Here is a 24,743-nt window from a genome sequence, read left to right on the forward strand (position 1 = left end):
TATGAAAATATATTAATTCTGAGGTATATATCTTCGCGTATTTGAATCACGGGGATGTGATCGACATATATATATATATATATATATATATATATATATATATATATATATATATATATATATATATATAGTATATTATATATATATATATATACATATCTATATATACATATATATATATATATATATATATATATATATATATATATATATATATATATATATATCATATATATATATGTGTGTGTGGTGTGTGTGTGTGTGTGTGTGTGTGTGTGTGTCTGAGTGTGTGTTTGAATGTCAAAAAAAAGATTTGCGTACTTGTAATAATATTTGTGAAGGATTGGTCAATTAATAGGAATAGTTAACATCATGGATGCACTGGATGTGGTAAGAGGACACAAACTTTGGTTTGGAGTTCAATGAGACCAGGAATATAATTAACAGTAGAAAAAAATTAGAATGTACTTTACTGTGAGATATAAAGGACGTCAACTTGAAATTGCCGGTAACAACTACCTGATTCTAGACAAGAAAAATAATTGAATTACAAGAGGAGACACCAGAAGAGGTAAAAGAAAAGCGCTCAAATCAAATTTTATTTGTTATGAGAGTTCAAGTATTTGGCTGTCCTGGGATAACTTTGAATTCTATGATTGTAAGTGTAATAACCTGGTATTTGGGACAATTCGCGGAAATATATATATATATATATATATCTTTCCCCAATTTCCTATGACCTTTTATTCATGAGACAAAAGCTCTAAATTAAAAGATGGAAATTGTTTTAAATTGTACTCCATTTACTAACCCCCAGTTGTTTCAGTCAATAGCTAGTATCAAGGCTGTAGTAACAGACATATTCACGGCATGGATGCGACATAAAATAATTAGACATGACATTTTCTTACTTCTGCAGGCATGGTTGTAACTGATGCATGGATTGGGTTGTATTCCCCATACTCGAACAGGACGTATTTGTGGATTGACGGCACCATACCAAATTTATGCAAGTGAGTTTTGATGGAAGTTTCTGTCAAGATTTCCATATCTTTTAGTTTCTTTCTCAAACTGATTCCTATGACTGCTGTTGTTAATAATGCACATCAGTAACTCCTTTATTTATTGTGACATCCAAACGGTAAGAACATATGAGTAATGGCTAGGGTAGCGTAGGGTATTCCACCTTCAGGTTTACCTATGAAAATATGCACATCAAAATTGTACAGAATCCAGTGAAAGAAGCAAACACAGCTGTACCTACAAATGAGTTACATTCTGGACGACCTTTTTCTTCATTCTTTACACAAGACAATACACACAGCACTGCATGTACACAATAGGCGCACCAAACAAAATCTGAACTTACTGGTGACTAAAGGGGGGCCTCCTGAACGCATTTGTGTGCATCTCTCAATGTTCTTTTTAAGTTGAATGTTCATTAAGTAGGGTGGTGTCTTGTGTTCATTTTTCTTTCAATATCAAATGTATATCAAGTACAATATATGTTATTTTTCACTCTAATCAAAATCAATAAGGACCCTCCTTAAGGTGCTCTTAGCTTATTGCCTTGCTCATGGTTTTTTCCTGGAAGGAGACCGATTGTTTATTGGTGCCTTCCTTTACCAAGGGTCATCAATGTCAGGAGCACCAGACAAAGCTAGCACTGCCTGAGGAGGGGTGTGAGGGTCAGACATTGGTGTATCCTCCAAAGCGTCAGAAGCACCAGCTACTGCTGGTGCAGGCTTCAGGGACACACTAGTTATAGCTGGAACAGCCTTCAGAGAGGCCGAGTGCCAGGGACATCTGGCACCATATCTGGAGAGGCAAGATCACCAGAATTCACTGGCACTGCCTCAGAAGAGGTAGGAGTACCAGAAACCACTGGTGCAGCCTCTGAAGAGGTAGGAGTGCTGGAAACCACTGTCATCACCACTAAGAGACAAGAGCGCCAGAAATCAATGGCGAGGCCTCTAAAGAGACACAAGTACAGGTCATCACTGATATTCTATTTACATTACCACTGATATCATTTACATTTCTTCTTCAGCTGGCAGCAACACTGGAAAAGGACATTCCAGGTCTAACATACTGATTCAATACTCTTCCTTTTGCCTCTTTAAACGTGATACGTTCAGTAACCCTTAATGTTTGGTTTTATTTTCCATGATTTATTAACCACAACTGAGTGAAGATGGTGGATGATTGTCTTCGCAATGTATAGATCTTGCTTCTTTATTACATGCACCATTCTCTGGTTCACTGCCTTTAACACAAGTGGCACGCTTGCCTTGTAATTTCTACCTACAAGACCCTAACATGTGTCCAAATTCTTGACAATGAAAACATCTCCTCGGGTTTGGGATATATTGCTTAACCTTAAAACGTAACCAGGCAGCTTGTATTAACAATAATGATAATAATAATATCCTTTATTTCAGCTCAGGGCCATATACATGGAATATACAAAATGCAGACCTTAACATACAGAATCTAGATACACGAGACATGATTTAAAGAATGAATACTCGGCACTTATCCACCAAATAGCTGAGGTAGCATAAAAGATAGTAATCATAATACTGGTATTAACAGTAGTAATATTGGTGAGAAAAAAAATGCATTGAGAGTTATAACAGTTAGTGCACAGATTATATAACTTAAATTTCATCTAGAGACCTTGGGTGGTTACAGTAGTCAGGTCCAGAGAGCTAAATACGAAAATTAAATGTAAAACTTTAACTTGATAGTATTCACAGTAATAAGGAAAAAGTAGAATATCAGCAATAAATATAATAATAATGACAGAATCTGCACATGACATCTTGCCAATACAGAGATTAAGTCCTTTAGGGGACAAAGGCCTCATTTTCCCATCTTTCCCACAATTTCGATCTTCGTCTTGCTTCACTCCTTAGGATGTTTTGTATGAGCGAGTTGCTGCTGTTTCTCACTCGAGTTACCAGACTGGACATTGTTCGCCTTATAATGATTTTTAAATTGTCCAGCTGGTTTTCTCTGAACATCTGTGTGGCGGAGTGGTAGCGGGGAGTGTTTGTGAGGCGTCTCAAAATGTCATTGTGCACAACAGTGATACGTCTCATGGTCTCTCGGGTATAGTTCGTCCAGAGGGAGCACCCATAGATACTGTAGCAGTATGAGCGGAAGAGCAACAGTTTCACGTCTCGGTGACAGAAGGCAAACCTCCTTGCAATCATGTTGCCAATTGCACATAGCTTACGACGCGTCTGTTCAATGTCTGCCGTCGGTGATAATGTGACCCAAATACGGAAATTCGTGCACAAATTCCAGCTGATGGTTTCCGAGGAAAATTTGTGGTTCTGCAATATGCTTAAGCGATCTCGGGAGCAGCGATATGCACTGGGTCTTGGTTTCGTTGTAAATTATTTCAAATTCCTCTGCATATTGGCGGCAAGTGTCGATGAGGAAATCAGAACCATATCATCGGCGTAACAGAGGTTGTTTATAGTTGTTTCATTGACAGTGCATCCGATTGGGAGTGAGTTCAATTTGACATTCAAGGCATCTGTGTATGTATTAAACAAGTATGGAGAGAGAATGCCCCCTTGCCGAAGCCCGTTTAGGGAGCCGAAGGTGTACGATAATACGTTACCCCATTTGTCACAGAATTGCTGTGTGGAGAACCAGCAATGTAAAATGCCAATTAGATATAGGGGTGTGCCTCTTTCATGCAGCTTCAGGAAGAGCTTCAGGTAGTTTACTCTTTCAAATGCTTTTCTCACATCCACAAAACAAAGGAAAACAGGAGAGGCTGATGATAGGTAGTAGTTCAGCAATTCTCTCAGTATGTAGATGCAGGTGTCGGTTGAGTGGTTTGTTTTAAACCCAAGCTGGTTGTCAGTGGTGTGTAGAAAAGGGAGAAGTCTTAAGTATCTTCGATGTGATCGTTGTGATTGCAATCGGCCGGTAGTTGCCAGGGTCAGCTGCATCCTATTTAGCTTGTTTTTGATTAATGGTATCAGGTGAACTAAGAGTGGGGAGTCTGGAAGAAACTGGTGAATTATGCACGCATTGAATAGGGCAGCTAGAAAAATGCAAATTATTGGATGGCAGAATTTGAAAGCCTCTGCAGGAAGACCATCACAGCCGGGCGATTTATTATTAGGTAGGCTGTTTATGGCATCGCTGAAGTTACCTGGCGTAATACGGTCTGCAAAATGAAATTGAATGTTGTCAGTAAGGAGGTTATCTACATCCCTTCGGGAATCCTGATCATTTATGCAATTCTGGATATTGTTGAAGTGATCGCCTCACATACTTGCGATAGGCTCGTCTCCGACTGCTTCCCCTACCTTCTGTGATACCTTTTTAGTTTTGGGATTTAAGGACTGGATATCTTTCCAAAGATGATGATAATCACCAGATTCTAAGTTTCTAGACATTGCATCGGCTCTTAGTTGTTTTTCATTTAATCTGCTGTGCTTAAGAGCAAGTTTGAACTGAGCTCTCGCCTGTCTCATTAATAATGCAGTGTTTCCTTCCCTCGGGCTACCATTTTGCCTCCACAGTAAAAACATTTCTTGTGAGTATGTATACAGATCTGTAACCAAGTCATTCTATCCAGGTATATTACGAGAATTACCTTGATGAAATCTATAGGCAGCCCTGCCTGAAGCAAGCATAGCGGAGATTATGTTTGAATAGAATTCATTCAGATCCCTCCTCTGGTGGTCATTTCTACAATTTATGTTAGTACAAAATAAGGTGTCTGCCGGTTGAACTACTGACTGCAACCTGGTTTCCGTGGTCACCCTAAAGAATCTGGTTTTCTGTTGGTTTTTAAAATCCCAGTTTACCGCTGGTGAGCGTTCAGTTATGGGGTTCACGGTGGGGAGGGATGGGGTACTGAATGACACCTGTAATGGGATGTGGTCGTAGCCCGTTACGAGATCGTAGCGAATATTGCAGTTCATAATAGAATCATGAAGTTGTGGAGATGTGATGCAGTGGTCCAGCCAGGAGGTTGTAATTGCATCTGCTCTATTATGTACATATGAATAGGAGGAGGGAGGGAGGAGCATTACATCACTAATTTGGAGAGCATGATTTTGACAGAAGTGAGTAAGTTCATTATGAAGTTGTTTTGTGGGGTGGGAATTAAAGTCCCCCAATTATACAAATATGATCAGCAGGAGAATTGTGAATAATACTGTGTAACTCTCTAACTCCCCTAGGATCATGCAGTAATGATCGAAATTATTGTTATTTTCCCATGGCATGTAAACATTGATTATTAGGATTTTAGAGTTCCCTACTGTCACTTGAAGTACCAGCAATTTGTCACTCCTGTAGGTCATCACCTTTATCATATTGTCTTACGATTTGTGCCACAGAAAAGAAAGGCCCCCTTTCGGGCAACCGGCTATAATTTGATCTGTAACTTGCATCAATGTATTGAATCCCAGATGGCAAGGTCATGTGGCCAGAGGAGCGTTTCTTGCAATGCAATGATGCCTTTGAAGTTTCTGCAGAACATGTTTAGAAGAGGAATGTTCCGCTTGAGGCCAAAAATATTACATTTTAGGAAATCGAGTATGGTTGAATGTTATAATAAAATAAGGAAGTGGAACTAAGTCTCCATTTATATTCTTCATTCTTTGAATTCTTATTACACCTTGATCTTTTACTTTTTCTACCAGTGCCTCCTCCAAGTAAATCATCAGCTAGGATGTATATATCATTACCTTGGAGTAATTCCAAAAAGCATCTACTGCACATTCTACTTTAACTCCTCTAAGATGTGATTATGCTTTTAATTTTTCACTTTCTTTTACTGAGGCCGATTTTACTGTCAGCTTTTCTCGACTTTCAGATGATACTTTAGACTCTCGGCCACAACACTTCACAATGTCTCTATACGCATTAAAAATATCACAACTTGATTAAGAGTCAAATATTTATCATAAGAGGTTTCAAATATTCCTGGTCCTATTTCACATAAATTTCTGCTCAATTTCCCTTTGCTCTGTACTGAAGCATAGGGTTTCAGTGCAATTACACTAGAAGTTTTCTTGGAATTTTCCAAACAAAGCTTGTTAGTGGAGGTTGCAACGGTTGTCAACTGTGCTGAGACAATACTATCAAAGAGCTGAGGGGCACTCGAGTCCTAAAGATTGGAGGGGAAAAAAAGAAAGAAAAATTAGCTGTGGAACAAGTGAGAACCGACTCCCAAATGTACACGCCCCGACCCTACCCGACAGGGGATGGCCAACATGATTAGAGTGGCCCAAGTGTAAGCCAAACCCACTTGCTAAAAATGACAGTATTACAAGAATACAATCATCCCCACCCTAATCATATTATGGACAAACTGGAAAGAATGCCGGTGTCCTATCCCCAGAACCAGACACCCTTGGAATCCAAGGCCCAACCCATCAGAATAGTTCTGCCCTTCAGCTATTAATCTGCTATCTCTCAGGTCCAAACATTATCGGGTAGTTGATGGTCCTACCACAGTTCCCACGATTTAGCTTTGAATATAAGCCCAGCCCCAGCTATGATATCTTTCCTATTTATCAGGTAAATCAATCTTACAAACAGTGGAAAATTCCACAAACATTAATCCAAAGAAATATATTATTATATATGGGACTCTAGGACCCAAACCCGGGAACAAATTACTCGGGTCCAAGAGACCTCTAACCACATCAAGGTGGTCCCAAGTAGAGGGGGCATGTCTACCTGTGTAACATCTAACTGCAGATACTGGAAGTCTCCAAAATTATGCTAGACTTACTGGAGTGAACAACTGCAACCTTTGATTAGTACCCTTCACTAGGATAAATAACTGAGGTATCAATTACAACTTATCAGTACTTTATCAGAAAAACAACTTTCAGATGAAATTTATAAACATATTAACCACGAAATGGCTGATCATTGACTAAAATTCATTCCTGAACTTTATCTCTGCAAAACTTATGCTAAGCATAATTTAAAACGACGATAATAACAATTTTGTCTAAAAACTCTTCGCTCAAATGACAGTAGCCTGGCCTACGAGTACACGACTTGCTAGAGGGGTGTCTTTGTGACACCACATCTTTGCACTTATATATTCAAATCCTTGTGCTCAATATGGTGAACCATTGACAAAGGTGCAGGCAAGGGAATAGTGGATATGTGAAAGCGCGGAAGGTCGAAGGATTACTGTGATTATTCTTGACTATATAATCTATTCTTATTTCCACTCATGGTGGAAAACAATACACGTTCTATATCTTGTTTTCATTCACCACAACAGAAAGACAGTCATAGGAACAACAACTTTACAATTTAGCTATGATTATTTTATGGTAGTATGTGTCAGAGTTAAATATCCAGAGGATATGAGGGGATTTAAATAAAGACTAGTTTGTTAGTTTATATACAAACAAATCCAATACAGTGTTCAGGTGGTTTATAAAATGAGCAATGGTCTCAACTACTTCACTACTGCTTGTAAAATGAATAAGAACAATTCGGCGAGTCTGAGTGATAGGAGGACATACAGACCGAAAAATAGCACGACATGAATGTGGATGAAGTAAAAATGCCGCTGTTCAGGGTGATGTGCACGCAGTAATTAAACCAAAACTCTATTGAACAACCCCACATTAAAACCCTATCCCGCCTACAAATATTTGACGCTTATGGAGGAATGTGCAAGTTGTGATAACTTAGAGTAGAAAATAATTCGGTCATCATTATATTCTCTGAGATAAAATTTTGGGTTATGAAGTCAAGAAGTGAAAAACTGTGCCACAAGAAACCTTGAGATTCCTTGAAAGAGAAACAAAGCAATACAAAGCGAGATAGTATTTGGGCTTTCTTTTGCATTCCTATAAATGACTTGGCTATAAGGGCTATATTAGCAGTTAGTAACGAAACAAAAGGATATTCATAGTAAGGCTTAATAGGCTGAGTAGATGAACTTCAAGGACGTTGAAGTCATAGTCTGGATCAACACAAATTCAGAGGAGTAAGATTTATTTTGTCACTGACACATTTTTCCCAAAGTTTTGGATCAGAGAGACACAAGCCACAAAGAGTAAGTCAGTCGTTAAATTAAATTTACTGAAGAATCTATGAATGGAAAAGAACCAAAAGCAGAGCTGGAAGCTAGAAATTAATATTTTTTTTGTAGGATCTTAGATGTGATTGCCTGTTGCGCCTTTCCTTACAACATCGGGCATGATTTATTATTTGTCAAAGGGGTTCTTACGACCACATGCCCTTACTGTCATCAACCACAGTTATTGGTGGTGGGCCTCGCCTTTGACTAAAAAGTCCACCTGCAAGGCAGCAGTGTCCACAGTTGTTGGCGGTGGGCTAGCCTTTTATTAAAATGTAAGACTGCAAATCAGCAGTTTCCATAGTTATTGGCGGTGTGCCTATCCTTTTACTAAAAAACTAAGACTGCAAGGCAGCAGCTGTCCTTATAGTGGCCTTTTACGACACGAAGGACTTACGGAGGTAGTATTCTTATACCCCTACCACAGGGTGGTTGTCGGATACCAATAAACTAAATCGAAATGGCACAATTAAAGCTTATCTTAAAAAGATAACAATCTGCTAAAATTTAATATAACCACTTTTAAAAGAATATGCGCACATAAAATAACTCTTATGAAATGTTATGAACCATTCCGCGCAGTCAATAACAACTACCGTTTGGATCGTATTTCTGAATAAGACTCGGAATCTTTTGGGCATACTACTGTACACTTCCCCTGCCTAAAAAAAATAGGGGATTTCCTATACCAGAGAATTAACAGTTTATGGCGAGTTACTTGACAGTAAATAACAAAAATCAGAGTAAAAGTTTGTCAAACCACTTGCGATGAATTGCTTGGCGCTGAACTGTTTGCCAGTGAACATGTTTGGTGGTGAACTGCTGAAGGGTGTATTGTTGGCGGTAAAATTTCTGGACACGAAATCTCTCCAAGATATTCGAATCTTAGAAGAAGAAATAAAGCAGAACTTCGTGTGAGACATATGAACTACATTAGGTGTGTGAGTCCGAAAGAGTTAAATGTTCTGACATTGGCCAATAGGGTTGTATACCTTTTAAAATGTGGCTTTGATTCTTTTTAACATGAACTTTCAAGATCTCAGTGGTTTTCAATCTCACACGTTTTCTGTATGTTTTTCAGATGGAAAGCCGGACAACCCGACAATTGGTTTTCCAATGGTTCTAAAGAGTCCTGTGGTGAGATGCGTAAGAACTCAGGCTCAGGAGGATGGAATGATGCCCCATGCTCCATGCTTTATAGGTAAGGGTCTTGTTTACATATATATATATATATATATATATATATATATATATATATATATATATATATATATATATATATATATATATATATTAACAGACAGGGTATAGAGAGCGGCGAGGTCCGAGGAAATATCGTGAGAGAAATGTAGTTTAAAAATTATGTAATATATCTATACACACATATAAACATATAATATATACATACACATATATTTTATATATACATTTAATATGGTATATATATACATACATACATACATACATACATACATACATACATACATAACATACATACATACATACGCATGGAATTTAGCACGAAGGAACACGTACTTGAGAATATCTTTAAAACCACGGTAGAAAGGTAGGTGAAACAGGGACTTGGAAGAAGATCTTTCGTGGTATATTCTACATTTTCAAGTTCACACTAAATATAAAAAGAAGTTGACAAGCCTTTTATATACAAAAAAAAAAAAAAAAAAAAAAGGGGCGGGGTTACAGTTTATAGATCTGGGCGACGTCTTCTTTTCTTATCTCTGTGTCTGCTTTTGTATATAAAGGCCTGTCAACTTCTTTTATATTCAGTGTGAATTTGAAAGCGTAGAATATACCACGTAATTACTTATTCCAAGTCCCTGTTTCACTTACCCTTCTACCGTGAATTTAAAGACACACACACACGCACACAACTGTCATGATATAATTTAACATTTCTAATGTGGTAGATATAATGCAATCAAACCAAGTACTTGGGCACTTTCAACCAGGTACCAATAAGAGATTTAATGACTGATAAGAATAAAATGGCGCCAAAAGCATTTGTCTACATAGTTTTCCTCTGACACAAGTCAACTCCCATGTTTCCTTGATTCTCGACAGGACTTTCCAAGACCTTCCATTAATTACTCTGAAAAAAAATTAGAATCAGCAGCTACTTCTGTCATATGGTTTTTTTTTTTTACCCTGAAGAAATTTCTGCACCGTTAATTGCACGATCAAATTTTTTTTTTCCAAAAATACTGTGATCACCATCATGTTTTTCACTGTAGAGGAGTAGTGCCATCAGTGGACCTCATGCGGTGCTCTGTTGGCACTATTTAAGGTTCTTTGCAGCGTGCCTTCGTCCCTTATCTGCAACCACTTTCGTTCCTTTTACTGTACCTCCTTTCATATTCTCTTTCTTCACCTTACTTTCCACCCTCTCCTAACAATTGATTCATAGCACAACTGCGGTTTTCCTCCTGTTACACCTTTCAAACCTTGTACTGTCAATTTCCATTTCAGCGCTGAATGACCTCGTAGGTCCCAGTGCTTGGCCTTTGGACTAAATCCTATATTCAACTCAACTTAACCACCATGTTCCCAATAACTCTTTTACCCCACCATGCTTCCTATTTATGCTTACCAGAAATCTAATAACTGCTCCTTCAGTTCATGTTATCGAGTTGTTAAAATAGCAAAGAAATTGTTTATAGTTTGAGTGATACCAAAGAAAGAAGCGACTATTGTTTCTTGACTTACAGCAACTATGCACGCTAATTTTAACTGTGGTTATCGCAGTTTCAGATATCTGATATAAGAGTTGTCTGTTAAACACCCGAGATGACCTGTCATGACAAGAGCATTATCACAACAATATGGCAGACAATCACCTAATAATTACACTAGTAACTATTTATTGCTTTTTCAACATTGGCAACAATTTTACTTGCACAAAGTAAACAAACGACAATTCCATTTGTATTTTTCTTGACTCGAATTTACTTTCAACAAATCCAATATCTCGGGTCAATTGTTCATGACTGGTCATATCAGGTTTGGAATCAAATATAATGCGGTAGTAGTTTACTGGGAATGCCGACAAACAATGATTTCGTACATGTGAAGTCATGAGATTTATTGCCTCATTTTGGATTTCAGGAGAAAGATAGGTATAGTCTAAGGGCTGGAGGGGTGGTCTGTGTGCATGAGAGAGGCAGAGAGTTACTCTTCAGATCTGATAAATATAGGGTTTTGGCTTAAAAATAAACCCTTGGGTAGACTTCTGGGAAGGTGGGCCTTCTCTTGTAAAACTGTTGGAAAATTACACATTTGAATGAAATTTTCTGCAAAATCGCGTTTGATGAAAACTGGGTTTCCCTGTACCTACCTCATGCTCTAATTTACCTAGATTGAGGGTCCCATTGTCTAGACATATGTTTTTGGGCGAAAGAAATTCATTTATGTCACTAAGAAATCAGATAAATCAACTCCAAAGGCCTTGCCAAATCACATTTCTATGGTGATTGGAGCTCTATGCCTAGTGATATGTGTGAAATGTCATATTTGTGCTCTAAGATTTCAAGTAATTTACACTTTAATTATGAAAAGTCCCATTTCATCTCATGGAAATTTCACTATAATCAAAGATCAGCCATCATGGACGGCAAACACCAATTTACAGATTTCTCAAAAACTTGCACAATTTCCTCTGAACATGATATGCGTAGATTTAAAGCTTCAATTGTGGACGTTCCCACCGAGACATTTTTCTTAAGGGGTACAGTCACAATATCTTGTGCAAAGGACACCTTTCCATTTGTAGGAACAGGGAGCCCTTGTACATTTTTTTCACCCACAGCGAACTGTGCATTCTTCTGGCAAAGGGTTGTGTCCAGCAATAGAAAGTAGCAACTCATTATCTAGCACATAATATACAAATTATTTTGGATCTGGTTTGTCAACAGCAATCTCAAACACACAAGTATTTCCTTCGTTGCAGTGCATGCTCTGAGGCTGTGAGCCTTGATCACTTCACTAGTTGGAGGCAATTCATTGCTTCCCTTGCTGTGGAAATACAAATGAGACCGCAACTCATTCATTGTCTGAACTGCTGTATCTTTCTTGAGAACTTGAATCAGGCATGCCTCAGCTTTTGTCAAACTCTCAGACAATTTTGGCTCATGAATGTATTGGCCAAATTCAGCCAAAATTTGCCCTGGTTTTGCCTTGAGAGCGGCTGGTTTTGTTCCAACTTTGCTGGTATAGTCACTTCCAGTCAAATGATACACTGCAGTTACCGCAGAACAGAGGGAACCAAGCTGTACACCCATAGTATGAATAGGCAAGACCCTTGTTGAGTCACCAAAACCACTTCTGAACCACAATTGCTGAAGACCATTGGCTTGAAGGGTGGAGAAATTATATAAAATGAGGATGACTACATCACTATCTAGTGAATGAGTGGTAGTAACTGGATTACACCAGACTACGTGGGTACTTTTGATCTGCGTAGCGGATAGCGTTGGGTTAGGATGTTACAGAGTCCTCCCTCTCTCTCTGTCTCTTTATCTCTCGATCGAACTAGGAAGATATTTTCTGAACTCTATATTCATGGTTCTCAAGTTGATTGGAGGGTAAATCGTGGAAACACAGAGGTAGCAAAATAGACTTCTATTTCTCCAAAGTTACATCTTGAGATAGCTTTGCAGAGAAGGCTTGAATGTCTATGTGAGACGATAGGAGAAGAGAAAGTGATGTTACAGATTGGTATACAAATCCATAGGCGAGCAAACCTAACAAAAGATACGTGTACGAACGAACATTACTTATCTAGGCTAAGACACGTCATCTCATGAAAACTGAAGGGTTTCCCATGAAACTAGATTGTTGTTGTGGGTCTCTATTTATGCCTAGCTAAGGGTCACACGCATCCTGGGCTGTGGTTTTTGGCAGACTTTCCTGTTTAACCCCTGACCTGGTTATGTTGTGCGTTCTGTTTTTAAGGAATGTTCTCACATTACTTCTATTATGTAATTAAACATTACAAATGTACTACGACGCAGCCAATGTTGTACTCCAGGGAGTTTGCAACATGCAGAGCAATTCTTTCGATAGCTTCCTCCACGTGGGAATGAAGTTCAGACATTTCCTGTAGGTGATCTTGCTCTACTTTATAGATGTCAGATTAGTAATTATCAATCAACAATTAGTATACAGCAGAAGAATTTTGCACCACTTCATCCCTGCGCATAAGGTAGGGGATGGTGCAGATACGGAGAAAATTGCAGATTCAGACACAAAATGAATAATTATGATGAAGGAAGATCAAATGTTTTGGAAAAGTTGGATTTTTTAATGTCAGAATTTCTGGAAATGAAGAAAAGAACAACATACCAGAACAGGAAAGAGACATGGGAAAATCCTTATTATTACCCATATTAAATGAAGGAGATAACACGCAAACCATCATAGTGATGAATGCGCAGGGTTTAGTTACGAGTAACTCAAAAAGAAAAAGAGTTCTTAGAAGAACTAACCCAAATTGAAAAGAAAATAGATATAATGAATATAAGTGAAACCTGGTATTCCCAAGAGACTGGTAATGCTGATCTAATAAAAGGGTTCCAAACTTATAGATCAGATAGAAAAAATAGGAATCAAAGGGGAACCGCGATATATGGGAAAGACAAAAAACAAGGAAAAATATATGAGAAATATAGTAACTCAGAATGTGAACTAATAGCGGTTGAATTCAAATTTGAAAAATTAATGAATATAGTAATATATAGACCCCCTAATACTAAGGAGTTTGACACAATAATCGAAAAATTGGATGATATATGTAGAAATCACAAGGACTGGACTATTCTCATATCCGGAGACTTTAACTTTCCTTTCGTAGACTGGAAAGAACAAATAGGAGATTGCGTTGTATTTATACATATAAAAAAGAGAGTAATAGTAGTGCAGAGGATAAGAGGTAATTCGAAAAGCTATTAGATATGCTACTAGAATACAACATTCAACAAATAAATCACCTGCCAACAAGAAAGGAAAATACTTTAGACCTAGTATTTGTGAACGAGGTGAATTATGTTGAAGAAATAATAGTTTATAATGCGAGTATTTCAGACCATAATGTCATAGAATAACAGTCCATTCTAAAGCAAATGAAAACAGAGATAAGCAAGAAATGAAAAAGTGGGAAGGATATGGAAAATACAATTTCTACAGTAAAAATATAAAATAGTCAGAAATAAATGAAGAATTAAACAGATTGGGATTACATTTTCGTAAGTGATGATATACAGGTAAATATGGAGATATTATATAAAACATTAGAGAAAATAGTGGATAAATATATACCGAAGAAGAAGAGTAAACATCAGTCATGCATACCAAGAGACAGAAGGATCTTGTTCCAGAAAATTAGAAAGTGGAAAAAAGGTCTTGCAAAAGAAAAAATTACATGGAAAGTGACGGAACTAAAAAGTAAGATAGAAAATGCAGAACAAAAGATTATACAATCAAAAGAAAATGAAAAACGGGACTTGGAAGAAAAAACCCTAGTGAATATCAAAGAAAACCTCAAACTATTCTACTCGTATGCGAAAGAGATGAATAAAAGAAGAATAGAAATAGGCCCTCTAAGAATTGAAGGGAGATTAACGAATGAATAAAAGGAAATAAGCAACATATTGGCAGAAAGATATAAGAGAGAATTCACCCCTAGAATTGATAATGGAGATAATAATACAGAAATAAAGGATGAAAATAGTGAATATTTATCAGACATAGATATTAATGAAGCCGATATTGAGCAGGCTATTAATGAAATTAACGATGGAGCAGTAGCTGGGCCTGATGGTGTCCCTGCTATTTTGTTAAAGAAAGTATTTCATTCTATCGCAAAGCCACTTGCAATATTATCAGGACAAAGTGTAGATACAGGCAAGATTTATGATGAGCATAAATTAGCATGCATTACCCATACTTTCAAAAGTGGATCAAGACTAGAGGCAAGTAATTATAGGCCTGTGATTCTAACATCACATATTATGAAAGAGTATGAAAGGGTAATGAAGAAAAATATTATGAAACATTTAATAAAAAATAATTTGTTTAATATAGGACAACACGGTTTTGTACCCGGAAAAGTACACAAACCCAACTGTAGTCCACCGTGAGAACATGCACAAAAATATGAAAAACGGAAATGAAGCAGATGTGGTTTATCTAGACTGTGCAAAAGCTTTTGACAAGGTAGATCATAATATATTAGCGAAGGAAATTAGAAAAGATAATGGAGTGGACAAAGTAGGAAGATGGTTAAAAGAATATTTACACAGCAGAAAACAGATAGTTATTGCAAATATGAGAAATCGTATGAAGCTAAGGTAATTTCCGGCATGCCACAAGGTACGGTGTTAGCTGCATTACTGTTTGTTATTACGATTGCAGACATAGACAGTAATGTTTAGGACTTGGTAGTGAGTAGTTTCGCCGATGACACAAGAATAAGTAGAGAAATTACTTGTGATGGAGATAGGAACGAGCTACAAAGAGACCTCAACAAAGTATATGATTGGGCAGAGGTAAATAGGATGGTATTTAACTCTGATAAGTTTGAATTAATAAATTATGAAGACAGAGAAGGAAAGCTATATGCATATAAAGGACCTAATAATGAGACAATCACAAATAAGGAAGCAGTTAAAGACCTTGGTGTGTTGTTGAATAGGAACATGTTATGCAATGATCAAATAGCAATTGAATTGGCAAAATGTAAAGCAAAAATGGGAATGTTGTTACGGCACTTCAAAACAAGAAAAGCTGAACACATGATTATGCTTTATAAAATGTATGTTCGTAGTCCACTTGAATATTGTAATATGATATGGTACCCACACTATCAAAAGGATATTGCACAAATAGAGAGTGTACAAAGGTTCTTTAGCGCTAGAATAGAAGAAGTTAAGGATCTTGACTACTGGGAAAGACTACAATCATTAAAATTATATAGTCTAGAAAGGAGAAGAGAATGCTACATGATAATTCAAGCATGGAAACAGATAGAAGGAATTGCCGAAAACATCATGGAGCTAAAAACATCAGAAAGAGGAAGCAGAGGAAGATTAATAGTGCCCAAAACTATACCAGGAAAAATAAGGAAAGCACACAGGACATTAATCCACTACGCACCAGCATCGACAATGCAGCATCTATTCAATGCATTGCCAGCTCATCTGAGGAATATATCAGGAGTGAGCGTAGATGTGTTTAAGAATAAGCTCAACAAATACCTAAGCTGCATCCCAGACCATCCAAGATTGGAAGATGCAAAATATACCGGAAGTTGCACTAGCAACTCTCTGGTAGACATTAGAGGTGCCTCACACTGAGGGACCTGGGCAACCCGAACAAGATGTAAGGTCTGTAAGGTCTGGTGTTTTTCCTCATTACACCTTTGCTACTTTCGCTCTTCTGTGACCAAAGCGACATTTTCTGTTTTACTCTGAGTAAATGAATGACGAACAATAAAAAGTTGGCATCAAGTCATTTTAGCTCATCGATCATTACAGTCTTACGTTCGTAGATAACTTAGGACCTGTTGAACTTTGAATAACGGGGGAAATAATAGGTACACTGCCACAGCTAAATCTCTAATTTATTACCTCCCAAATAGTCTAGATTGCGTCATTATCCTTTACTAGTAATTCTACAGTATAGCTGATACAATACCCGCCAGGACATGGTTAAGTTTTGATTTCCTGTGCACAGTAGTATTACCTGAAAGTTTCCAGTGATTAAGGAAGTGTATACAGTTGATACCGAAGATCTCAGAGTGTATCACTACTATCTAAATGACAAAACAAAATAATGATGATTGTGCATCATTCTGATGGTACACCTTTTGAAAGGTCAACACGCGATCACTTCTGGTTATTCTCTTTCTCTCTCCACATATCAGCGGCCACCCATAACAGTTTTACAACAATTGCGAATGAAGTTCACAGCCAGCCTAGGTTAACAGAGGATCACTCCCACCTGATCATTCGTGTCACATTCCAAAGTCGAACTCAGTTTCAGGTTCACAACACCACTTTTAGAGTAAATCTAAGGACGAATAATGGTATTCAGATAATGTGATCCAAGTCACCTTTTTCTTTTACAGGTAACAAAACAAAGTAATTAGCAATCTGAGATTAATTTTCTTTCTGCCTATTGTCACTCTAACAGGTATGTCTGTGAAAAGTCGGCATAAACAGTAACAGGAAGGAAACTGAGGCCCAATAGGTACAACAGAGCTGCTTCAAAAGGGACAACCAGGAATGCTGTGGACATAACTTTAATTTTCTTATGTATTTGTTTAGATACAAAAATGACAGGACATTCACTTTCAATGTTCAGACACATGAGTGATCATGTAAAACAACATATATCACAAAAATGACTTGATATTCACCTTGCATGTTTAGATAAATGAGTGATCATGTTCTTCTCACTTGTTTGTATTCATTCATAAGAAGCTTGTTTCTAAGGGATGTGGCAGCACTTATGAGTCACAAAAAAGTTACAAGAGAATAAACATTTCAAGTTATTTCGTAATTTCTCACCTCTATCAAGGATACCAAGCACAGAAAACTTGTATACGTATATATACACATATACATTTGTAAAACGCCAACACCCATGGCAGGAATCGACCCCACAAGCCAGATTTCTGGCAACGACCCAATTATTTACTTTGCCACCATGACGTAACTGTGATAATTTGAAGCAATCCAGTCTGGTAAAAGTTAACATCGCCATATACCATATATAAAATATATATATATATATATATATATATATATATATATTATATATATATATATATATATATATATATATATATATATCCACATATGAATAAAGGTGATAACACGAAGGAAAATGAAAAGTCAACGATTGCCAAGATCTTTCTGTCTGCTTGACCCTTTACTTGAGGCACAACTGATCATAACAGAGCAAAAACATAGTACACGTCGGCTTAGAATCCAAACTGAGATTACGGGATTAGCATGAGGTCCAATTCACTCTACAGAAACGAAAAACCGCCCGTGGCAAGATTAGAGATTTTAAGGCAGCTATCCACACGTGGTCAACAGATGATTCGTCAGAAAACAATACATTTTGAAAATCAAGGAGTCATATATGAGTTAGTAAAATCTCGAAAATAAGATTAAGGATTTAGGAAAGGTGTCTTGTCAAGGCAATTTTTTTTCGAAAAACAATACATTTTGTATAAGTAACATGAAATTTACAAAAATGTTCCAACAATGAGTGAGAAACGAAAATAGGATATAAATATAGCGAGCATACGAGAGAGAGAGAGAGAGAGAGAGAGAGAGAGAGAGAGAGAGAGAGAGAGATAATAACTATAAACATGTGGGACTAATTAATTAGAAGTTAATTAATTTATTCTAAGGTCCTTCATAAACATTTTACAAATATATGGGTCCCAATGGTACAATCCCAAACTAAGATTTAGGTTGTTTTTATTAGTGATTTGTATAATTCCTGATTCCAGTATATTTCTTGAAACATAATCATTAGACCTAGCAATTACAGAACTCTCGCCCAAATTTATACAATGAGATTATTTGCTCAGATGGATAAATAGTGCATTTGAAGTCTGGGCTGTTCTAACTGAATACATATGCTACTTAATACGTAAACATAAATTTTTACTTGACTGACCGACGTAAAAAGACAGGCAATCCTTACAAGCAATTTTGTGAATGATGTTTTGTTATGGGTCTATTCTTAATTAGCATATCTTTAATGGTATTGTTAAATGAATCAAATATTGGTTTTATGGTTTAGAATCCACGAAAGTAAGGCAAGCTAAGTACATTTTTAGGGGTTTCTTTTTCATTACTAGCTACAATATAAAACTTTTTGTGAGCCTTTTGATAACATAAATCAATTATATGAGGTGGGTAGCAGAGATCATTTCCTATATTTTTTATATATTCTATATCTTGTTCAAGATATTGTGGACTCGTAATCAGCAATTACATTGGAAAGAATCTCCATGTATTAATACATCAAGGAAAGGGATGACATTATTATTTTCAATTTCAACCGTTGATGTCATCTACATATCTGAACCATTTTAAGGGGACATATTCAGGAGGTTTTATCTCACAAATACTCCCATGTATAAGTTTGAAAGAAGATGTGATAAAGGGTTACCCATGGCCATACCAAATATTTTTTAGTAATATTCTCCATTAAAAATAGATCTGCAATCACAAATACATAACTTAATCAATTTTAATAGTTAAATTTAGGTCAGCAACGGGTGACGCAGATAGATTGGAATGCTTAGAGGAAAGCTTTGAGTCTTTTGGAAAATTTGAAAACATTAGTGATTTCTTCAGGATGTCGGAAATTGACAAGTCATAATATTACCAAAGCCTCTTCGGTGGGATTGCGGGGCGCTCAAGTTGACCTAGTTGATCGGAAGTCGTATGATTGTGACGTCCAAAAAATGCAGTTGTGTGTGTATATCAGTTTGTGCGCTAAGTAGGGCGTGTGCATGATTGCACGTACATCAGAGTCATGAGTAGACCAGTGTGTGCATACGTTAGTACATCCATTAGGGTGCGTACATTTGTACATGCACATGAATGGCAATATAATACCCTAGTGTGGTGATTAATGGGGCAATTAGACGACAAAGTTTAGTGGTGGTCGCCAGAGACTTTGGAAAGCCAAGGAGGCCATTAGAAGATCCATCGATAAGGTAACGTGGAAGGAGAGACTAAGAAAAAACTTCTAAATATTAAGAAGGGTTTTGAAGTGCAGGAAAGCACTTAGTTGTTTCATGGGAACTTTATCTATTTTTTTATTTCTGTGTGTGATAATCGTAATTCCTTTGACAGATGGATTCGGTTTATCACTACCGAAAATTAATTCTCTGTTTGACATTTATTAGAAAGACTGATGGGGGTTCACTTGACAGCGAGAATAATGTGTATCCACTTCATTCATTGCAGATGAGTAATGGTGTTTCATGTTTTGGGATTTTAAATTAATTTTCTTTAACTTTCATGTTAGCTCTTTTTAGGAAAATAAAAACTTTTTTTGTATCTCAAGAGTTTGAAAATTAGCCTAGATATATACTGGTTTTTAGCTAGAAATCATGTTGCTGGGAACGTCAAAGGTTGGTGACGCCATAGGATTTATTTCCTTTAATTAAACAGGGACCATATTTTGACATGTAACATTTATATATATTCATTTATCAAAGTTTTCCACAGGCAAAATATAAGAGACAAGGTGTAGGTCCTGACCGGTTTCTACTTTATTTCCAAGCCATTGACGAAAGACAGATACATATATATACTACAGAGACATTACTGACGAACATACGCAATCATTCAAGACTACAGATCCCCCACTGACAGGTGTCAAGGTAGAAGTGGCTTCAAAACTCATTTGGGTAGAAATCACAATAGACTTTCGAGGGACAATACCGATAAATGTAAAGATCATAGACAAATCCACACCTAAACTACAAATCCACACTGGAGGTGTCAGGGAGGCGGGCTGGAACCTTATTAGTAACGCTGCTCTTGTCCTGTGTTTACAAATATAATCCTTTTTCCATACATCCTGACTGACTACATTAAAATTTGAACATTTAACAAGTTGAAAGACTGATATTCATATTATGGCCTTAACTTCTTTTACAAAGTTAGCTTCAACGATATTCCTTTCTGGTACAATGTCAGAATATACTATATTTTGCCCATTCCCAGCTGAAAGATATATATATTATATAATATATATATATATATATATATATATATATATATATATATATATAATATATATATATATATATATATATATATATATATATATATATATATATATGTGTGTGTGTGATATATATATATATAATATATATATTATATACTAATATATATATATATATATATATATATATATATATATATATATATATATATATATATATATATATATATATATATGTATATATATATAATATATATAATATATATATATATATTATATATATATATGTATATAGTATACATATATTAGGGATTTTTGAGGTCAAATGACACTAACTGGTAACTTAACCCTTTACTGCCGACTGGACGTATTTTACATCGGCATTTTTTTGTCTCTCGTGTGCCGACTGGACGTATTTTATGTCGACTTACAAAAGTTTTTTATAAAATTTGCGGAAAAATACTCATAGGCCTACCAGCCTAAAACTTTTGAATCACACGCCTTGGGGGATGCTGGGAGTTCACGGATCAAGGTGTTGTTTTGTTTACAATCGTTACGCAGGCGCGCAAGCGCGAGTTTCTTTCTTGCCCGCACTAAAAAGTATCTGTGACACATCTCGGAAATTATTTTGTCACTTTGACATAATTTTTGTACCATTGTAAATTAGCCATTACATGAAGTATTATAAATGAAAATATGCGCATTTTTATGTAGAATACATCAATAAAATACTCATGATTGTAGCTTTTATCAGTTTTGAAATATTTTCATATAAATAATGATAATTGCCAAAATTTCAACCTTCGGTCAACTTTGACTCTACCGAAATGGTCGAAAAACGCAATTGTAAGCTTAAAACTCTTATATTTTAGTAATATTTTAATCATTTACCTTAATTTTGCAACTAATTGGAAGTCTCTAGCACAATATTTTCGATTTATAGGTGAATTTATGAAAAAACTTTTTCCTTACGTCCACGCGGTAACTCTTCCGAAAAAAATCATACATGCGATTGTGGTAATGTTTGCACCATTTTAAAATTAGCCGTTATATAAAGTTTTATATGCGCAATTTAATGCACAATACAACTAAAAACAACCCATGGTTGTAGCTTTTATCAGTTTTGAGATATTTTCATATAAATAACGATAATTGCCAAAATTTCAACCTTCGGTCAACTTTGACTCTACCGAAATGGTGAATTTATGAAAAAAATAACATTTTCTTTACGTCCGCGCGGTAACTCTTCCGAAAAAATCATACGTGCGATTGTGGTAATGTTTGCACCATTTTAAATTAGCCGTTACATAAAGTTTTATATATGAAAATGTGCGCAATTTCATGTAGAATACAACAAAAAATAATTGAAGGTTGTAGCTTTTCTCATTTTTGAAATATTTGCATATAAATCATGAATAAATAGAAAAAAAAACAACGTTCGGTCAACTTTGATCTACCGAAATGGTCGAAAAACGCAATTGTAAGCTAAAACTCTTACAGTCTAGTAATATTCAGTCATTTATCTTCATCTTGAAACAAATTCGAAGTCCTTAGCAAAATATTTAGATTTATGGTGAATTTAAAAAAAAATCTTTCCTTCCCTCCGCGTGCGGATTCTCCGCCACAAATCTCCGAAATGCGTACGTCCCATTCTCGGAATATTTGCTCCGTTTCATATTAAGCATTTCATAGAGTTTTATATATGGAAATGTGTGCAATTTCATGTAGAATAAAACGAAAAATATTTAAAGGTTGTAGCTTTTCTTATTTCCGAAATAATTGCATATAAAAAATATATATATAAAAAAATTCGACATTCAGTCAACTTTAACTCGTCAGATATGGTCAAAAACTGCAATTGTAAGCTAATACTCTTACAGTATAGTAGTATTCAATCATTTGTCTTCATTTTGAAAGAAATTGGAAGTCTCTAGGACAATATTTAGATTTATGGTGAATTTTTGAAAAAAATATTTGTTTACGTCCGAGCGTTACGAATTCATGCATTATTTTGTGATAATATTTTCTCTGTATTGCTTTTATCGTTTTACAATGTGTTATATACCAAAAGGATTGCAATTTAGTGTACATTACAACGAAAAAAAAGTAACTTGTTATCTTTAACCGTTTTGCGTACAGTGCGATTTGAATACAATTATATATGAAATTTCGTTTTGGTGCTATCATATATTGCATTATTTATATATGATAATGATAATTATTTTCATTTCTGATGGTTGCATACAAAACTTCAGCCAATGACAAAAATAAGGAGCCAAAAATGAACTCTTAATCTTGAAAACTAAGCGCGCTGTGATTTTTTGAAAAAAAAATTTTTTCCGCCTCCGCGCTCACTCTGAAACACCTCCGGCAAACGGGAGACAATTTTTTTTACCGCTTCGGCGTTTAAGGGTTAACCTACCCGTATTCCGTTGCTTTCCCTCTTGGGAGTTGGCTAAAAGTCCAAGCTAAGCAAAGATAAACTCCCATAGCTACAAAAATATACTTTTTATTTCCCAAAATTAGCTAACATTAAAATGGAATAAAATTAATTAACCCTGACTCAAAAGAAACGTTAAACTATCATATTCCTCTCAAAATCATATTTAAGTAAGTATCCCCTCTTCCCCTCTGTGTCCATACATTAAAAGTTTATTTATAGTCAAAACCAGTCAGAGAATAAACCAATGGGTGACTTCGAATCCATCTGAAATAAAGAGACTATAATTGTGACATCACTTAAATATTGAAGTTAGTCAATAAAAAGTGTGTACCACACCCCACTTTTCTTTCTCCAGACACAAGTAATGGTCACTTCAAATGTTGACTTTTCCAAAGTTCTCTCTTACGTTACCTTGTCCGACGGACCTGCAACACCTCTTCTAGGTGTGTACCACACTCTGTCAATCACAATCAGTGAGTCCCCCCGTAGCACTTGTTCTCCAGATTAAATGTCATTTTCTGTTCGTTACAAACACACACACACACACGGATTGGCACACAATAGGCATGCAGGCTTCATGCCTGAAACTCGTGATCTTCGAGGCATGTTACTGAACACAAAGTGCACTGGTAAGCTATCCTGTCTGTTTTTCATTTCAGCATCTTTGAGGAATCCAGCGTTTTGCGCCTGTCTCTAACCAGCAAGAGCTAAGGTTAACAACCCATTACTATGCCTTTAATATATATATATATATATATATATATATATATATATATATATATATATATATATATATATATATATATATATATATATATAGATAGATAGATAGATAGATAGATATAAATATAAATGTTTATAATTTTGAATATATATATATATATATATATATATATATATATATATATATATATATATATATATATATATATATATATATATATATATATATATATATATATATATATAGTATATATATATATTATATATATATAGTATATACATATAGCATAAAATGTACACAAATATATATATATATATATATATATATATATATATATATATATATATATATATATATGCATATGTAACATATATATATATATATATAGTATATATATATAATATATATATATATATATATATATGTATGTATGTAGGTGTGTATGAATGTATGAAAACTATTTATCATGCAAATATTATCGTGACGATCCTTCCATGAAATTTACAGTATTTCGAATCAAATATATGGATGGCGACAAAGAGTATTTTGTTCGAGAACTATAAACTATACTGATCCAATGAAAAGGCTCGTTGCTAACGAACATGTCATTATTTAGGAGAAAAATTATACCTGGCCGATAGTTACTCACGCTTCATAAACCTTAGCCAAATTTATTAGAACGTGTTTATTTTCATGTAGGATCA

The 24,743-nt window shown here is 35.6% G+C and overlaps 2 protein-coding genes across 5 annotated transcripts in view; both read left to right on the forward strand.

Moving 5' to 3' along the window:
- The window catches only part of LOC135199557 (uncharacterized), a 389,950-nt gene that overhangs the window by 66,406 nt on the left and 298,801 nt on the right, over positions 1-24,743 (forward strand). The gene's annotated exons all lie outside the window — the stretch shown is intronic.
- The window catches only part of LOC135199229 (collectin-12-like), a 33,298-nt gene continuing 9,471 nt past the window's right edge, over positions 917-24,743 (forward strand). Inside the window, exon 1 of the mRNA XM_064227099.1 lies at positions 917-1,013. Coding sequence (XP_064083169.1) covers positions 922-1,013 — 92 coding nt within the window. The 5' untranslated portion in view covers positions 917-921. The remainder of the gene's footprint in view (positions 1,014-24,743) is intronic.

This window comes from Macrobrachium nipponense, chromosome 25 (assembly GCF_015104395.2).
Source record: "Macrobrachium nipponense isolate FS-2020 chromosome 25, ASM1510439v2, whole genome shotgun sequence".
NCBI classification, from domain to species: Eukaryota; Metazoa; Arthropoda; class Malacostraca; order Decapoda; family Palaemonidae; genus Macrobrachium; species Macrobrachium nipponense.